Here is a 20,265-nt window from a genome sequence, read left to right as displayed (position 1 = left end):
CAATCAAATTGCATAGAATTGCACATAGTAATTGCTCAGTAAGTTTTAGCTGTGATGATGATGATGATGACAATGATGATGATTGATTGACCCTTGAAGGTCAAGCTTAAATTTTAATCATGTTTTCTTTTTCTTCTTCTTTTTTTAATGTAAGAGTTTTATCATAGAACTCTGGGATATGATTTCAGTGTGCTAGTACAATTCAATCTTAACTACTATCTTCTTCCCACTACTGTTATTTTGATTTTTCAGTTTATGGGAAAAACAGATGGAGACTATTACACTCTGGATGACATGTTTGTTTCCAGAGCAGCTGAGAGAGAACGTTTTGGTGAAGAGGAAGAGAACCAGAGGAAAAAAGCTATTGCTGAACATCGGAGGCTTGCTGCACAAATGGACAAATGTCTGTATTGTTTTGACAGCTCTCAATTTCCCAAGCACCTTATTGTTGCAATAGGTGTTAAGGTAAGAAATAGAGCATTTATTGCCCTAAGGAAACCATTTAGTGGTCTATGTAGATTTGCCTCTTTCCTCATACTCTTACAAGATTCCCGAGGAATCTTTCTTCTCTTATTCTGTGTTTCAAATATTTTTCTTTTCTAGGTTCCCATGATTCTTAGAGTCTCCTCTAGAGCGAGCATAAATATTAAAATGACTTGGAGCTCACATTTTGCATGATTCTGCTCTTTAGAGAGAAAGCATTGAGTAGTGGTTAAGGCCCCGGGCTTTGGAGCCAGGCTACCTGAATTCGGATTCTGGCTCTGCCATTTATCAGCTGTGCAACCTTATTTTTATGATTGGCACTCAGTCTCAGTATTAAAATCACTTCAAAGATACTCAGTCTAAAGTAGTTTTTGCTCCTTCTCTTACTTTCTCAAAGTACCTATTTATTTCTTCGTAGTATAGCTCATAATTTGAAGAGGTTTACTATATTTTGTTTTACTTGTTTATTGGGTCTCTTCCCCAATAGTCTCTAAGTTCCACAAAGACATAGATAACTTATATTCATCATTGTATACCAAGCATGCATGTTTATTCCAATAAATATTAATAATCACTTACTTAATAGTCACTAATAATAGTCACTTATTTCAATAAATATTTGGTGATTTAATTCTTATGTTAAGTAAATCATTATTATTTATCTGATATACATCAGACTAATTAGTCTTGTGTAATTATCATGGTGAAAGTAAAGACTCTGATGTACTTGTGGAGCTTGTATTCTAGTGAAATAGTGCAGAAAATAAACTAAGTAATGATTTCCCTGATTTAAGAAAGTGTTACTGCTTGTCATAAAGCAGATAAAGCAAGAAAATAGGATAAAATGATAGGAGAGTATGTTTTGAGAAGGTGGTCAAGAAGGCTTCCCTGGGAAGGTATTGTGTAAAGAAATGGATGATGAGAAGGAGCAAACAACGTGAAGATATGAATGACTGATATTTCAGGAAGGGGCATCAGTGAGTGAAAAGCCTTGAGATGGAAATGAAATTGGCATTCATGAAACAGAAAGAAGACTAGTGTAGTTGGAGTGGAGTGAGGGAGGAAAATTGATGAGAGAGGAAGTTGAATGAATGAATGTTAATTATAAGAAGTCATAGTTTTAGGAACATACTATACATTTTTCTTAATTAGCTTGTTTATTTTGTATATTCACTTAAGTACACACTCCTATGTATCTGAAGAATTAGTTTTTCTATTCCAACTCTAGTCTTTTAGTATCTTTAGGTTGTTAAGATAGTCAGTTTATCAGTTTGGATTTTGGTTTCTTTATTCCCTTACCTTTCTTTTTCTTCTTTCTTTCCTTCCATACTTTATGAAAAAAATGTAAAAATTCCATTCAAAATTTAATCAATTAAAAAACACACAGTTAAGCCAGTTAGTTATGTTAATTTTTCTAAGTTCTTTTCCAGACCTTTACATACACATTTACATTTTTATAATTATGACACTATGTATAAATATTTCATTTTCCTTTAGTCTGATTTCCTACCTTTAAAAACAATGTAAGAGGAAATTAACCATAAATTTTTCCTACAGTGCTTTAGGAGAAGGTTGGGTGTTTTTCAATGACTTCATTCTCCCAAGTGCACTGAAGACAGGCGGGATGCAGGGAGGCACAGAGGATAATGTGTGCGAACCTTTTGTTAGCCTCCTGCTTTGGAGGTTCAATACCAAAGTAGGCATTTCTCATTCAGCGGTGGAAGGAAACTTGGCCAGTAAAGAGACATTTTCTTCTTTTTTTTTTTAACTCATTCTACTATTGCATACATTCCTTTTCCCATTCCTCTCAGCTTTCCTCTTCTGCTACAAAGTAATCCACATTTTCCAATTAGTCATTTCCAGGGGTATCCAATTCTTCTCTTTGCCTGTAACTTAACTGAGAGTTGGCTGATCTGTTTCTTTCCTCTTCGAGGAGCCTTTTTATTCTGGTTCATTTTAAAACCATTTGAGTCTCTCCTTTCTTCACCTATGCTTTAATATGCCATCTTTGTTCTAAAAACCTTCATCCTTTCATCTGTGAATATCATAATATATAAATATTTGAAATATTGATTGGGAGGAATTTCATCCATTTCCTAAGGCACTGACTGCCTATCTCATCGATTGTAGTTAATAGGTTATTTTATTAATCTGGATAAACAATAATAAATTATTCCTTTTAGTTATTACCATGTTAATCATATTTGATTATGAGTTTCTAAGAAATTACTTTGCCGTTAAGCAGAAATGATAAGTAGTATTCCAAAGCAATTTAATAGTTCTCATTCAGCTTGAATTTTTAATATTTGAAGTTAATGTTTTAAATCCACATGTATTAATGAAACTATATTAGTACTTACTACAGTCAGACAGTTAAATTATTTTCTGGTCATCACCTGTCCCTGCCTCTTCCTCCTTTTTTTAAAGTAAAAGTAATCTAGCCACTTCCTTGTCTTAACACAGAGCTTTACTTTTTGTTTTAAAAAACTAGACTCTTTAAGAACAGTTTTAGATTTATCCAAAAATTGAGAGGACACTGCAGAGTTCCATGTACCCCAAACCCAGTTTCTTCTGTTGTTAACATCTTACATTAGTGCAGTAAATTTGTTAGAATTAATAAATCGTTTTTCATTGTGAATATGGTTGTGATTTTTACTAGAAATGTAGGTGAATATCCATATCTACTTCTACTTTGTCCTTTCTCAGCAAAGTTTTAAAATTTTGCCTTATTTTCTTAAATAAACATTGTCTGCCATATGAAATATTTCTAGCTAAAACCTAACAAAAAAAATAACAGAAAATAAGATCAAGCCTCTGCAGAATATTATTTATGCACACATTTGGTCACTGCATACATACTAATTGACCCTTTTTAAAAAAAAAGATAGTTTATAATGGAAAAATAGCACCAAGTTGTAGGTAATACATGTATGTAACTAAATAAAACTTAACCAGAGCAGTGAAGCCATACAGAAGTTATTTCCTTTTTTTCTTAGTTGGTTAATTCTCTTCTCTGAGCCAATGAGAGAAGAAGTCCTAAATTAATAGGCATAAGTTAGACTTCTCTGCTATTACTAGGCCATGTATTTCTTTTTATTAAATCCTTGCAAAAATTGTATTGTTTCAAGGGCTTTGAAAGCATATAGCCATTCTGTCTTTCGGTAAGCTTAATCTTTGATGTAGAACAGTTAAAATTAAGACTCGTGCTATTTTCAATTTATTAAAAGCAATTTTCATGGCTTTTATAATACTTTTAAAATATTAAATTTATCTTTTAAAATATTAAAATAAAATATATTGCTTATAAACAAGTATATTTTATTAAATGTTAGCCATGTTTCCCTACTAGGGGTTCATCTGTTGCAACTGAAAATAAATACCAATAACATTTCATTTTTTCCCCAATAGGTTTATTTATGTTTACCTAACTTTCGATCTCTTACTGAGGGGCACTGCCTGATTGTCCCTTTGCAACACCACAGAGCAGCTACCTTACTGGATGAAGACATCTGGGAGGAAATTCAGGTCAGCATGATATTGCTCATTATTATTGTAATGCTCATCAGCAATTTTTACAAACTATTGTGGTAAATTCCAACAGGTTTTATACCTTTGTCCAATGATTTTACTTTCTGAACTTAAACACTGGTGTACATTTCCATAGTGCGCATATTTACCCTCTTTCCCAGAAAATAATCTACCCTGGTCCCCTAGCCGGACTATCAGCTCCAACTGTGTCTTTTGGAGCAAAAATTAATGTAAGACCCGGTATTATATTATTATATTATATTATATTACATTATATTATATTATTATGTTATGTAATGTTATGTTATATTGTATTATATATATTATATTTATTATATTATATTATATCATATCATATCATATATCATATCATATTTATATTATTTTAAAGACCCAGTCTTATTTTACTATAATTTACTATATTTACTAAATATAATTTACTATATTAATTTTTGCTCCAAAAGATGCATTAGAGCTGATTGTTCAGCTAGCTCTTATTTTCGGGGAAACACGGTATGGCCCATGATATTTTCATCATGATCCTCTGTAGACTCAATGTTTTGAAAGCTTTAAAAATATTTTTTTTATTGAGATATAATTGACATATTGGCTTCAGGTGTACTACTGAAAACTTTTGTCTACTAAATATACTGTGACAAAGTAATAATTATTTTTACTTAAAAAAAAATCAGTGTAAGATTTCTAATCTTTGCTTTTGTGGAACATGGAATAATCATTCTTACCACAATAAACTAATAAATTACAGCCAAAAGGAAAGTTATTTTTCAGATAATAGAAAAACAATTTGGGGAAGTTAGAGAAACATTTATATTCAGCAGTTCTCATATTTTCCTGTAATGGAATTGGCTTTCTTTGCTCCTGTGCTTTTGTTACCAGGTTTAATTTCCTCACTTTCCCTTTCATAACCTGGCCCAGGGTTTGGATTCAGGGATTTTATTGTGTGTGTGTGTGTGTGTGTGTGTGTGTGTGTGTGTGTGTGTGTATGTGTGTACGCGCGTCTGATTTTCCAGAAATTGAAAGGCACAGCATGGGTGAAATTGCTGCTGAATTATTTCAAGACCTCATAATGACCAAAAAAGAAAGAACGAATGAAACTCTTGTGTTAAGGGTTACAGGGACTCCTAGTTAGAAAAATGTGAAAATTGTAAGATTTCAAAAGAGAGACTGTATGAGTCTGTGCATCATGCTGATAAAGATACTTAAAGGGGAGATATTTTGACTATATCCAATAAAATTTAGTCTCTTTCTCCCTGTAATATTTAAGTTTATGCTGAGAAAGTCAAAAGGTAGAAGGGTTAAGAATGTGAACAAATACAGAGGATGCCAAGAAAATTTATACACATTTAAAGAAAGGAAAACTATTAAAATTGGAATACTCAATATATACTGGTAACAAAAGATAAATACAAGTCACATTTGACTTCTTCAGTTACAAGAGGTGCTCAAAATGGTTACCATCAGCATCCACACACTTCTCATTACAGTAGACTACTGCTTGAGCAATGGTGACCAAAGTGTCTAATTGTATACATTTTTTTTTTTGGCACCCTCGGTATATTTGACATGAAAAAAAATTTTTTTCCCTAGTAATGGATGCCAGTGCAGTAAATAATTTAAAGTGGAAAGTATGCAAATCTGGTTTTCAGAATTATTTTAGAACTTTTCTGAAATGCCTTTTAAAAATTTATACATGCAAAACTGATTTAACTTAGAGCAAACTACAGTGCCAAAAAGATTTTAAGTAATACAGGAATCTGGTCTGTGTGTTTTATATTTCTGTAAGAAACTAAGCTACTTGATGAAAAACATTGAGGTGGATAAAGAAGAAATGTATTCTGTACAACATATACTGAGAACATGGGTATAAGATAATCCAGAGGTTGTGAGAAATGCCGAGACAAAATCATTCATTAATTTTGCCCAAAGGAACAGTATATTCTACTGCAGGTTACATTATAGTTTAGCAGATTTTGTAAGCCGATGCGTTATGGAAAGTTGAGTGAAGGAGGAAAAGCCAAATTGTTTTATGCAAATAATAGCTCTTTTTGTTTGTGAAAGAAAAAGTTGTTAGAAGTTGTAAATTACTGTAAGATAGTGGATGAATAAAATATCTGAATTCTGGCTTATTTAAAGAAATGTAGCATTTTTGGATTTTTGTTTTTACCTTAAAATATGTACAAAAACTCAAATTATGTCTTGATGAATATCCTTATGGTCATTTACCTCTTTTAGAGAATATATTTTTAAAAAAGGATTAGACTTAAGTAAAATATGTTGTTTGCAAATACAGGAGCCATTTCTTTGTGATTTTTATCGCCATCCTCTAGTAACATTTAATGAATTTTATATTTTATATTTAATAGAAAATGCAAAAATAAGTTTCAACAGAGCATAGGGGAATAATCACAGAATTCGAATGAGTAAGATCCAAATTTTCAGTTTTCTTAAATATATAATGAAACTCTGCCTCCTTTAAATGCATTTTTACCAGTTTGACAAATATGCTTGAACATACATTATAGTCAGACACTGTAAGTCCATTTTAAAAATATCCCAGATTAGCCGTGTAGCGGTGGGGTGGTTGATATTTATCTGCACTGGGCTTCACTGTGTAGTGATATGATTGGGCCATTTTACTGGGCAGCCTCCTGTGTTGCTACCTTTAGATCCTTTCCTTGGGGCCAGTCAGAATCTCTAGAAAGACTCCTTTAATCTTTGGCCTAGAGCATCTAAGTCACTTACCAGTGTTCTGGGAGCTGAGCTGGGGAAGAAGGCTGGGGTGGCAGAATGTTGAACATTTGAGAACATTAATAACACTTCCTATAATGCCCCTGTTTTCAGACTGTATACTCTTAACTGGCTGGTTTTCCCAGCCCAACACTGTCTCTAAAGGATAATCCTATAATGTTCTGCTGTTGTGGAGGAGGGAGTCTGGCATGTTAATTGCTTTTCCAAAAGACTTTCAGCACGCCATCTGTTTTGCACCACACCTTCACTTTTACTTCCATAATTACTTGGCACTACCAGTTCCTGAGCCTTCTGAGGACTCTGAAGTGCGGCATGTTTTCTTCTTTACTGTCCCTAAGCCCCCTGCCCCCACCCCACCTAGGTGTGAACCAGCTTTCTAGTGTTTAAGTCAGATACACGGGGTCATCTGATGTTACAGTGTATTTTGTCTCATTCTCTTGTTTTAGTAAGTTTGTATTGTTTTAAAAGTTATGTGAATGTCATTTTTGAAGGGTCACTCCGTGAAGGGTATAAAGTTAAAAATGTATGTTCTGTCCTATTTCATAACATTTATCTTTGGATAACTTTATCTTTAGTTAGACATATTTTATTTAGAAAACTTGAATAAATTACAGTGTTACTATTACATGATCAACCCTAAATAGCTTTGATATTGTTAAGGAAAATATTATACTTTAATTTTCATTTCAAAATTGTTTGTTCATATTTACTTGCCGTTTTGTAATGTGACTTGATGCATATTAAGAATTATAACACCCTATAGTATAGTTTACTTAAATATGTTATAAGGGATTTTAGTCCACATTGTTAACTAAATGATGGACGGCAATTAGGTGAGTAATTATAGTTTAGAAATATGGAAAACAGTGATTACCCAAAGGATGAAGTGTTTTCTACTAGGAATATGGGAATTTTATGTCATCCCCATAACATGGGATTACATATCTCTGAAGTATAAAATAGTTTTGGTATCTTAGGATATTGAACTAAAAAGCTTTCTTCACTGTTGTCATACAACTTTAAAAAAATGAATATTATTTAAATATGTATAGTGTATTTGTTATATTGAGCTTGGAGGAAGTCCTGCTTTAATGGAGTTGATTAACCTCAAATTATACCATTAAACTCATATTTTTAAATTCAAGTCGTTTATGTACATAGAGGGGAAGAACTTAAACATGTGTGTCCTCTTTAAAGCTATCAGTATGATGTTTATATATTTTATAATATTGAATTAGTTTTGCCTCATTACTGATTTAGTACTTTTGAGTTTTCATTTATAACTCATGATGATCTTGAGTCTGTCTTCACTCTTGTCCAGATAGAATTTAGAACAATCATCCAACAGTTAAACCAGGAAAGAATTATGAACAAACATGAAGGAAGGCATTTTGTGAGATAATCTTTGGATTATGTAAATTTTTGTTGTTGTTGCTGCTTTTTATCCACTATTCCTCATCTTCATAAAAGTTTAATTTTCAAATATATAGTTCCACTCTAGGAATGATTTTCTTTTTCTATTATATAAAATGATCTTTTCACTACAAAACTAAATAATGAAATAAAGTTAAGTGGAAATATTCATAATAGATAAAAACTCAGAAATATAGCAACAGTTAACAAAATAGAGACATTCTAAAAAAACTATGTTATAAAACCAAATGTATACATGTTTCCATTTGATTTTGTTTTTTAGTTGTTTTGTGCATGTGAAGGTGACTGTCTGGGACATACAGCTGAGTAGAGGGAACAATAGGGTTAACTGGTCACTTTCTGGTTCATTAGCTGCTTCAGTCACATCACTGATGTCAGTTAATTGCCCATCTTATTATTCTTCACTGCTGTTGCAAATAAAACCTAACTCACAGTACCTTGAGGCAGCAAAAGTTAATTTTTTGTATCATAGTCCAGTGTAGGCTGGACAGACAGTTCTTCAAGGCAGATTTCCTCCGAGCAGTAATTCACACATCCAGGCTCCTTTCGTGATGACTCTCCTGTGGTGGAGTCTTTCTCCTTCGGCCCTGCGATGGAAGAAAACGAACACGAGAAGGCACACTACCTCTTAACTGCTTCAACTCATATGTGACATATGATTTCTACATACATTTATTACTCAGAACGAAATATGGCCACACCTAAGTCTCAGAGACGCTGGGAAATTCAGTCTTCTTGTTTGCTGAGGAGGAGGAAAATGAAACAGTTTAGTTAACAAGGCCCTTTTGGGGAAGGGTTTTTGTCTGCGGAAATCTGATTGGGGGCATGGCAACTATAAAATTTGAATGATCAATTTTACCATTTAGCTATCTATACCAATATTTTATATTTTATTATTTTTTATCATAATTTAGCCTCGTTTGTATGCTATTTCTATTAATGTGATTTTATAAAATATAATACTTCAGTCAGAATTTTTAAAAGGGGAAATAATCATCTGTAATGATTTATCTAACAATCACCTATAATGAGATTGCTGGTGGAAAGTTTGCATTCCCTTACATTCTTAACCAAGGCTTTGAATTGAACAACAAATTGAGTGTCTGAAATAAAGAAACTATGTTCAGCTTATATAAATGAAAAGTGAATCCCATCTCTGTTGCTTACTAGGTACCTTTCTAGTTCACCTCAAATTATAATAACTTGATTTTTTTTTTACTTGCTCTTATTTTATAAAATGAGTGGAAAACAGAATAGTGAAGAGTGGTCAATAATAAGTGATCAGTAGAGGCCTGGTGGGAACTCAGATTGTCCGTCATCCCCTACACAGCCTCTCCCCTTTTTGGGTGTCAACGGAGGCTAAGTGGGGAACCTGAACTTCTGTCTCCATGTGGTATAACTAGGCAATGGTTCAGCAGCAACTTGGTCAAATTTCTGGGGCATTATACTGAGTGATAAACGCCAACCCCCCAAAATTATGTGATTTCATTTATATAACATTTAAATTTTTTTTTAATTTAGGTATAGTTGGTATACAATCTTATATTGGTTATATTAGTTTCTAGTGTACGATATAGTGATTCGACATTTCTATACCTTACAATGTATAAACTTCTGGTAATCATCTGTCATTGTCTAAACTTATCACAATATTATTGACTATATTCCATTTCCCTTTTTCACTTATCCCCTCACCTTCTTCCTTCTGGTAACCATCCCTTTGGTCTCTGTTTCTATGAATCTGATTTTGTTTGTTTGTTTTTTAAATAACAGTCTTGAAATGACAAAATTTTAAAAAATGGAGAACAGATTGGTGATTGCCAAGGTTTCAGAAGGGGGGATGGGAATGAGTGTGGTTCTAAAAGGGCAACAGGAGGGATCCCCATAGCGTGGGAATTGCTCTGTATCTTGACTGTATCAATATCGATATCATGGTGTGTGTGGTTTTGTAAGATGTTACCAATTGGGCGAAACTGGGTTAAGGGTACATGGGATTGTTCTGTATTATTTCTACATGTGATTTATAATCATAATATAAATTTTAATTAAAATATTAAAAAGTTACAAATCAAGCTGACAAATCTAAATAAAAAACGCTTCATCCCCCTACTTATACAAATATACTTACATAATACTGTATGAGGCCAAGTTTGAATTTGTAATTCCCAGACACTTTGGAGGTCCACCCATGGTGGTTGGGTAGAGGTGGCTTTTGACTCCTAGTCTGCAGCCTCTCCCCTTTCTTCTAACCCCTGGCTTCATCATGTACTACAAGGGATGTCCTGTGAATACACACGAATATCCTGGACCCCACATCTGAGCTCTATCCAACCGCTCTCTACAAACAACTGTCCCTCAGGCTTGGGGGTGTGAAATAAATAAATAATAAGTAAATGAAGTAAAAATTGGGATTTTATAATAAGGATGAGTTCTTTGGGAGCAAACACCCTTACTTTTCAACTTTAGTATATTCAATTTTTATACACTTGGTAGGACTGGATTATGTGTGAAAATAGAGGATTGCTTGAATATAAGGTTACAATGGTCAGTAGATACATAAGGGAACCGACAAGTGAACGTGCTATGAGCACGAGGAAACATTAGAAATGAATTCTGCTTGTCTCTTACTGAATTTAAGAATGCCTACCTGCTCAGAGTATCTTTTTTGGCTTCTGGGTGTTTTTCTATGATTTTACTGTCAGTTCTGCATATTTTACCACCTAAATTTGATTTTCTCTTCTTTTTCTTAGTTTACTGGAACCGTCTAATATATACATAAAACTCTGTAGAATGAGTTTCAGTTTAAAAAAATGTTGCCATATGTGAAATTATGTAGTGGGTTTAGAAAGGGAAGTAACTATAAGGTAACAAACATTACAGAGTTCAGATACTGTTTACTATTTGTTTTTTATTTTAAAGAGATTCATTGTACTTTTTATTGTTTTCATAATTTGAATCTTCTCTAAGTGTTTTATTTACATAACCATTTTCCTTTTTTCAGATGTTTAGAAAATCATTGGTAAACATGTTTAAAGATAAAGGATTGGACTGCATCTTTTTAGAAACTAATCTGAGCATGAAGAAACAGTATCATATGGTTTATGAATGCATTCCTCTGCCGAAGGAAGTGGGTGATATGGCTCCCATCTATTTTAAGGTATTTATAATCTTTACATGCATACTTATTTTTTGTTACAGAGCTGTTTTATGAAGGCATTATCTTTATTCTTGTAGTTTTCTCCAATATACTTAAATTTTATATCAGAAAGAAATGAAGTAAAGCACAAAAAAAATCTGTATAAAGAAATTTGGGATTTTGACCTTTAAAAGCATGGTTATTTATAAGTGTGAATATACTGTCAAATGGTAATTTATAATTTCTATTTTAATTTATCATTTCTCAAATTAAAAATCAGGTTTTACCTTGAGGAACTTCTGAGTCAAAATTATAGTCATAAACTCTAGAAAACTTATTGAAATTCATGAGAACCATAGATAGTTACATTCAAACAGTACAAATTGTACCTGATGAGACAATTTATTGATGTAAGTTTAGTGTTTAATACCCCATTATGCTATTTGTAAAAAGAAACTAACATCTACTCTCAACATACATTTTTGGGTATATAGTAAATGACTAGAGTTCTTAATTGTCATTATAATATTCAAGCAACTTTTACTAAATAGCATGTGTTTTGCTGACCTGAATATAATATAATTTATAGACTAATATAAATACATAAATGTAGAACCATATATGAACTAGTAATATGAGCGATGAAAAAAAGGAAGTAATATTTTGTGAAGTGGTATAGGAAGACTTGCAAATGAAATGTTTATACAGTATTGGATGGTAAAGTTTATGAATGTGAACTGGAAATTCCAATAAAGAGGATTATACAACTTTTTAAGGATAAATAGGTGGTGAAAAATCTACTTTTTGTCTAGAAATTTTTTAAAACTATCTGGTTTTTTGATTTGAAGAATTATGCAATTATAGGAGGTTGTGTAAGCCAGACAATCTCAGAATCCATGCCAATCCTATGTTAAGCAAAATCAATTGAGAAAGAGACTATTATACTGTTTTTCAGTGGTTTCTTTTTTTTTTGGTGGGGGGGACATGGGGGTCTTTGGTAATTGTGACTATACGCATTGAGGTATAAGGCACAACATAGAGCAGCCACTGGTGCTCATGTTGGGTGACAGAAATCTCTTAGCATGATGGTGTCACTTTTCTACACCAAAGCTTTTCTATGATCATCAAAGATGCATTTATTGTCTTTGACTTCAATTTTACACTGAATATTCTACATTATAATGTCAACACAAGTGACCCGTGCCTTTTAAATAGGGAACAGCAGTATATCTGATGTATTTAAATTGTGCTTATTTGAATGTTAATTTCATCTTTAAAATTTTCTTCATTAATAATAATATTGTACAAAACGAGACTATTTGATGCTCATCACCCTGGCCTGTCTTTCTATTAAACATTTCTTAACCATAAATCTTAGTCCTATTGTTTAGCCTAGAAATTCTTACAATACCATTTCTATGTATTTTTTCCCCCAGCATTTTCACTTCTTTGTTACATGGCCAGAAATTGTTCAAGTACTTGGTTGCTAGAAAACTTATAAATTACTCTTTTCATATTTGGGACAAGAGCAGTAAAACTAAGTGTATTTATTTGAGTAGATTTCTGTGAATGGAGTAAGGAGTTTGGGAACTTTTATGTTCACAAATTATGCACAATATTAAATTGTTTGGTCTTATTGAGGATTATTTTTGTCATGTAAAGTGGATCTGAAGTTAATTTCAGTACAAAAGTTGAGAATGAAGAGTATTATCTTGACTAAAGATAGGACTTAAAAAATCAAGTTCTTGTTTTAAATAACACAAATTAAAGCGTAATACATTAAAAATAATGGCTTACCATGTATAATATACCCTGTAATTAATTTACTGTATTATTTTATTTTTTAACTGTCTTTTTGTATTTGCATATATATTATTTTTTATTAAAAAATGGCTATTTCTTAGAAAGCCATAATGGAATCTGATGAAGAGTGGTCTATGAACAAGAAATTGATTGATCTCTCTTCAAAAGATATCAGAAAGTCTGTAAGTATCTTTTCTTTATTAATATAAGACATTACCCAGGATCTTCATTAATTTCCACATCTTAGTTGAGAAAAAGACCATTTGGTGAATGACCAAATGTGAAGTAACTCATCTACAAATACAGAAGAAATTATGTTCTCTCTACCTGATCTAGCAAGTACATATTTGTTCAGATGCTAGTTTGAATGTTGATTTCTGATCCCTGGCTGGCTGTCGTAGTCCCTATAATTGGCTGTTACAGCTCTCAGACTGCCAGGAGAGCTCCTCTCATGGGCTTCTCAGCTTCTGTGGGACAGGTGGTGAGAGGGGCTTTCTTGTTAATGGAATTATAATGAGAGAAACATTTTTCTATTTTGAATTTGGAACTCGTTTTTAATTTTTCCCCCCTTTATACAAAGGTTCCTTGTTACGTCCCTTTAAACAAGTGAGTTAGATTACAGGTTCTTTATTCTTTTGGGGAGTTTCTGCACCATGTTTCATAGTTTAATCGTGATTTGCAGATCAACTTTTAGATACAAGTTACACAAGTTGAGTACTTCTGTAATGACCTCTGTTTTTTTCCCTAGAAATATAAATTAAATAGAATAGATGTAATAGAATTGTGGATTTTTTTTTGTTTGTCTGTTAAAAACTTAATTTAGTTTACATAGTTTATTGAATACATCCTACTTACCGAGCACTGGTAAATTCTAGGTTCTTTTCATACACGGTGGAACAAAACAGAGAAAATCCCTGACTTTATGGAGCTTATAGCTTAGTGCAGTGGTTGGGAACCTCCAGCCTGTGTGCTAAATCCAGCCTGCTGCCTCTTTGTGTAAACAGTTTTATTGGAACACAGATGCACCCATTCGTTTATGTATTGTCTTTGGCAGCTTCGTGCTGCAAGGGTAGAGTTGAGAGCTGCAATAGAGACTGTATGATCTGCAAAGCCCAGAATATTTTTTTTTAATTGGAACTTTTTAAAGTTTTTTTTTTTTTTTTTTAATTTGCTGACCCCTCTTCTAGTAGATGTCACTAGAATATTTTTCTCCCATTTCTTCTTTTGGAAAGCCAGACACCGGATACATGAGACTGGTAGGATTTCTTATTACATTTATTATATTCCAGTCAAAAGATTAAAATTTTGTTGCATTTATTGAAGATAGTTTTAATTCAAAGGTAATATAATATTTACAATCTTTTTCTCTCCCTTTGCTGGTGAATTGGGTCAGTCAATATATTAAAAAAAACAAAACAAAAACCTCTCCTAAATGTCCTATGTATGAGCCTATAGAAAAAAAGGCATCTAATGTACATATGTCTTTTGTGGCTGAGTTTTTCACTTCTCATATCATAATTTCCAATGCCATTAAATGTTCTAAATATTTTTTAGAACATTTAAAAATTTCAGTTAAAATATTTCAAAGTAGAACTTTTAAAATAAATATATTATTCTCCATTTGCTACACTGCATATGCAGCTTTGTTACGGACTGATAAACTATCTCCTCCCTATTGTAAGTTTGTTTTGTAAAACCTGGATAAGTAGTTAAGTACACAGAGGGTTCTAATATTTTAACAACAAATATGGAAAATAAGAAACAGAGATCCTTATAGGAATGGTGGTTGTATATTCAATTTTGAAGTGTTACAAATAACACCAATGGCCTTTTCTAAGCCACCACATAGTGTTGTGTGTGAGTCACAGCATATTGGGTATGATCCAGATGACATGGCCTCTGTAGGTTTCTGTAAGCTTTAGGATTCCGTAATTATATGAATGGAATTGTGAAGAGAGCTTGAGTATAAGAGTAATTCCAAAGCAGGTCACTCTTAGGTTAATAAGCTTTCCAGTGCCTTTTAAAAATGATAAAAATGTTTCTGAGCATGAAGTTATAATAGTCTTTAGTTACTTTAACAGTATTTTTATTCTGAAAAAAAAAAAAACACTCACATATTTCTTTTAAAAAGTTCTACATCCTTTGCAGTTCCATAAAGTATTTGACCTGCTTTATTTGGGAGGAGGGTAATTTTGTGTGTTTTTTCCCCACGGTAGATAACTTGGCTTGTAGTAAAGATTCACATGTTTGTAGTTCTTTCTGATTCTTCGTTGATTTATGTTTCTCCTTGCAGTGTGAGTTTAAGCTTCTCTTTATATGTCCATTTTGTTTACTTTCTCTGGGTCTTTTGTTATCTTTGCTGTGTAGTGTGAAGTTTCTGAAAATATACACGGGAAACAGATCTGAATGTTGATTGCAGAGGAGTTGCATGATATTAAATAACTTATCAAGAAAGTGGTCATTTTTAACAAGGCTATTTTATTGAGATTTCATATGAATTCTTTCTGAACTTTTAAGTGTTGTGGTTTTTAAGTTTAATTTTGTGATAACTATAGTTGAAAAACATCTAACACATTTAGGGACCAATTTAAAAAAAAAAAAAAAAGAGAGAACTAAGGAAAGTCAATCTCAAGGAAAATTTGGGTTTACCCAGAGACCTTCAAACTCAAGGACAGTTATAGAAGTCAAGGGTAACAGGAGAAATATTAAAAGGAGAAAATTCAAATCCTGCTGTTTTTCTACCAGCAATAAATCTTTTTGTGATTCTAGTAATTACAAGAAAAGGAAGATGGTAATTGTGCATATATTTTGATACTAGAGCCTTTGCAATGCCTACTGACTAACAACTCTTCTAGCAAGACAGTAGGTTGTACATTTTGCAGCCTGCAGTAAACAGAGGAGAAGCTGTGGAAGCAGCTGTTCTTTGTGTAAAAATAGTCAAGTGTTCATTGTGCCATCTTGGCAATTGTGCAGTAGATTGTTGAGATTTAGTGTCTGTGTTAGTTTTCTAATGCTGCTATAACAAATTATCACAAACTGAGTGGTTTAAAACAACACATACAGAAAGAAAAATGACATGCAGAGGGGAAAATGTATACACATTTTAAGAAAGGAAAAGCCTATTAAAATTCTAATACTCAATATATACCGATAAGAAAAGATGAATACAAGTCATGTTTGACTTCTGCAATTACAAGAGGTGCTAAAGTGGTTGCCATCAGCGTAATTTTAATACAGTTTTTTCTTTTCTTATAATGTGTATTTTTGGGGCACATTCTGTATTTATTAGTTTGGCTGTCATTAGTATAAAATGGGTCTCACTGAGCTAAAGTCAAGGTGTTAAGCAGGTCTGCGTTCTTTCTGGAGGTTCTCAGGAGAATCCATTCCCTTGCTTTTCCCAGCTTTCAGAAGCCACCTGCAGCCCATGGCTTATGATCCTTCCTTCATCTTTAAAGCCAGCAGTGTAGGATCTGCCAGTCTTTCTCTGAGTCTCAACCTCCTGTTTCTCTCTTATAAGTACCTTTGTGATTACATTGGGCCCACCTGGAAAACCCAGGATAATCTCCCCACTTCAAGATTCATAACTTAATTGCATTTGCAAAGTCCCTTTTGCAGTATAAGGCAACATATTCATGGAAAATAATGGATTAGATTATTGACATATTTAGGGGGCCATTATTCTGCCAAACACAGTATGACATAAACAAAAGCTGTGGGCACTGTCATCACAAATTGCTTCTTCAAGTTCTCTTTCCTTCAAAGTACTGTCCTTTAGTTGACGTACTATAATATTGTTTTAGCCATTCAGATTCATGTTTCGCACATGGTGATCTATTTCAGACAGCACAAATATTCTATTTTTTTTATTTTTTATTTTTTTTTAATTTATTGGGGTGATAATTGTTAATGAAATTACATAATTTCAGGTGTACAACTCTGTATTACATCATCTATAAATCCCATTGTGTGTTCACCACCCAGAGTCAGTTCTCCTTCCATCACCATATATTTGATCCCCTTTATCCTCATCTCCCTCCCCCCACCCCCTTTACCCTCTGGTAACCACTAAACTATTGTCTGTGTTTATGAGTTTTTGTTTCTCATTTGTTTGTCTTGTTCTTTTGTTGTTTTTGGTTTATATACCACATATCAGTGAAATCATAGGGTTCTCTGCTTTTTCTGTCTGACTTATTTCGCTTAGCATTATACTCTCAAGATCCATCCATGTTGACAGACAGCACAAATATTCTAATGGAGCCTTCCATCTTTTTTTCTTTGAGCACTTAGTTTTGCACAAAGCACTATTGTTTGCAAGACAGAAGTGAAAGTAATGTTTGAGTACTGGGCCATGCACTTTATGTGCATTTTCCTATTCGGTCCTCACAGGAAACCTCTGAGCTCTTCAGAGTTCTCATGAGACTTAGAGATGTTAAATAACTTGCCTGTGCTTATTCAGTAGTTACATGAATCAGAGCTGCAATTAGAGCCTTGTCTGTTTCTTTATTTTTTCTTAATTGTCTAGATGATACATGTTTATATTTTTAAAATGTGGAAACATAAAAAAAAATGCAAAGCCACAAAACATTAGCCCATTTTTCTGCATTTCATATTATATACTATTTTGTAAACTGATTTGTTTTACTTAGGCTTTTCATATAACATGAACAACTTTTTATTACCCTTAATTTTAATTGCTATATATTACTTCAAGATAACCACTTTCTTTTCACCATACCATATTATCTACTTACAAGTTGAACCTTCTTGAAGACACAATACAAAATATATATAGTTGAGTAGAAATTTGTGAATCATGGCCAAAATAAGTAAAAGCAGAATGTATGAGGGGATTAGAGAGGAGAGATCGTACTATAAATGGACTAATTTGAATAATTTCTAATGACAGAATTGGAAGTTGCAGGAAAAGCTTGCAAGGACAAGATTTACTTAATTAATAAAGCAATAAATTATGGCCTTTTCCAATTAAAATAGAGTTTAAAATATTGTGTGTGCGTGTGTGTGTGTAAAAAGAAGTTGAGAAGAAAAGATAATACAGTTGACCTTAAACAACATGTACTTGACCTGCACAGGTCCACTTATACATGGGTTTTTTCAATAAATACCTGTATTGTTTTCGATCTGCGGTTGGGAGCCCGTGGGTGCAGACGGCCAGCTGTATGCATTGATCTACACCATTTTATAATAGGGGAGCTGAGCATCTATGGATTTTCGTATCTGCAGGGGCGTCCTGGAACCAATGCCCCATGGATACTGATGGTGGTTAAATTCTTCTGGAGTCAAAAGTTACATGCGGATTTTTTACTGCATGTGGTTCAGTGCCCATGACTCCTGCATTTATCTTTGATAAATAAGTAGGAGTAAAGTCTCAGGGATATTATAAACAAAGCCCTAAGTATGTGGCTAGGCCCTTCTTTCTATTCTGCATTGTGAGGAAAATATAAGAAAGCATATCCTTATTCTCTATTTGTGTAGTCTAAGGAAAATTATTCCCCTGTTATATATTTTTAAAATCCCCTTTTTTTCCCTGTTTTCACCAAAGACAGTAAAATAACTGGTTTTGATTATAATTGCTGAATTATTGCGAAGAGCTATCTGGCTGAAACACTACCAAATGAAATATTTTACTTAGAAAGTTAGGTCATTGCTTCATTCTCTCTAGAATTGGAAATATTGTATACTTTTGTCATGAGGGATGCTTAATTACTGCCACGTTGAGAGCAAGAAGAGGAAGTAAGCATGACTTTCTGATTTCATGCTGTACTTATGTGTGATTTATCTTTATTTAGGTACCCAAAGGCTTACCTTACTTCTCTGTGGATTTTGGCCTCCAAGGAGGGTTTGCCCATGTCATTGAAGATCAACACAAATTCCCTCGTTACTTTGGAAAGGTATGCTCACAGATTTAATAAAATCCCAGAGTTTAGCAACTTGGTAACACTTTTCTTTTGAAGGTAAGTCAAATCTTTGGTCACAATGTACAGTAAAGTTGGTGAGTACTGTTCCACCCAATTTTAGAGTGACAACCTAGAAACTATTGATAAAATTATCCCAGAATTTTTATAACACTCAGGAATGTCACATCTAACTATGCAAACTTTGTAATCTTAGGAGTGCTACCGTGTTTCCCCGAAAATAAGCCCCAGTTAAGATGGTCAGCCAGATGGATGCATTTAGTACGTTATGATGATGTTCTAGAAGATCACATGACTCTATTTGAATAAATGTAGATTGTGTACATGAAAAAATAAAACATCCCTGAAAATATGCCCTAATGTGTCTTTTGGAGCAAAAATTAATATATGACCCAGTCTTATTTTTGGGAAAATACGGTATAAGACCCGGTCTTATTTTCGGAGAAACACGGTGGCTGTATCTGCTTGTCAAGGAGTTTGTCCATTTTGTTGCTTGTTAGCACATCTACCAGACAGCAGCAAAGGGGAGGAAGACAAAGTGGAATTTAATTGATTTGGTCCTTATCTATCCTCTGGTAAACGGTTTGAAGAAAAAGTTAATCAACATGTTCAGCTATAGTTGAATCTCTCGGCTACCCAGTATATTTATAAACCAGTTTCTTCTACCATGAGCTGGAGATCTTTTTTTCAGGAATCAAAAGCATATTTTGATGAGCATGTTACTAATCTAAGTAAACCAAGAATTAAAAATTATAAATCACCTTCATTTTAAAAGTCACATTCCCAACCACTAAAAGGAATGGATTCTAGATTATTTCCTTTGTGATCGTTTTCCTGTGCTATTAGCTATAAAATTAATCAAATTAATGCATGTGAGTATCCACATACTGAAAGATATGAATAAGCAAATACTTTCATTCCTGTTTTCAGTATTTATACATACCTGTATTTTTCTCATTCTTTCAAAGGAAATCATTGGTGGGATGCTGGATTTAGAACCAAGACTTTGGAGGAAAGGGATCCGAGAAAGCTTTGAGGATCAGAGAAAGAAAGCACTGCAGTTTGCTCAGTGGTGGAAACCGTTTGACTTTACCAAAAGTAAAGAATGTTGAGTCATACCTTTAATTTTTTATTTCCTCTTCACAATCCTTTTGGTTTCGTTTCCTTTGCATCTAACTA

The 20,265-nt window shown here is 33.1% G+C and overlaps 1 protein-coding gene across 1 annotated transcript in view; it reads left to right on the top strand.

Moving 5' to 3' along the window:
• Positions 1–20,265, top strand: part of CWF19L2 (CWF19 like cell cycle control factor 2) — a 106,117-nt gene that overhangs the window by 81,213 nt on the left and 4,639 nt on the right. The window contains exons 13-18 of the mRNA XM_081061758.1: positions 253–465; positions 3,892–4,008; positions 11,216–11,371; positions 13,255–13,335; positions 18,961–19,062; positions 20,055–20,184. Coding sequence (XP_080917884.1) covers positions 253–465; positions 3,892–4,008; positions 11,216–11,371; positions 13,255–13,335; positions 18,961–19,062; positions 20,055–20,184 — 799 coding nt within the window. The remainder of the gene's footprint in view (positions 1–252; positions 466–3,891; positions 4,009–11,215; positions 11,372–13,254; positions 13,336–18,960; positions 19,063–20,054; positions 20,185–20,265) is intronic.

This window comes from Rhinolophus hipposideros, assembly GCF_964194185.1.
Source record: "Rhinolophus hipposideros genome assembly, chromosome: 10".
Classification (NCBI taxonomy): Eukaryota; Metazoa; Chordata; class Mammalia; order Chiroptera; family Rhinolophidae; genus Rhinolophus; species Rhinolophus hipposideros.
Note: the sequence above shows the minus strand (reverse complement) of the source record. Positions and strands in the feature narration are given on the sequence as shown.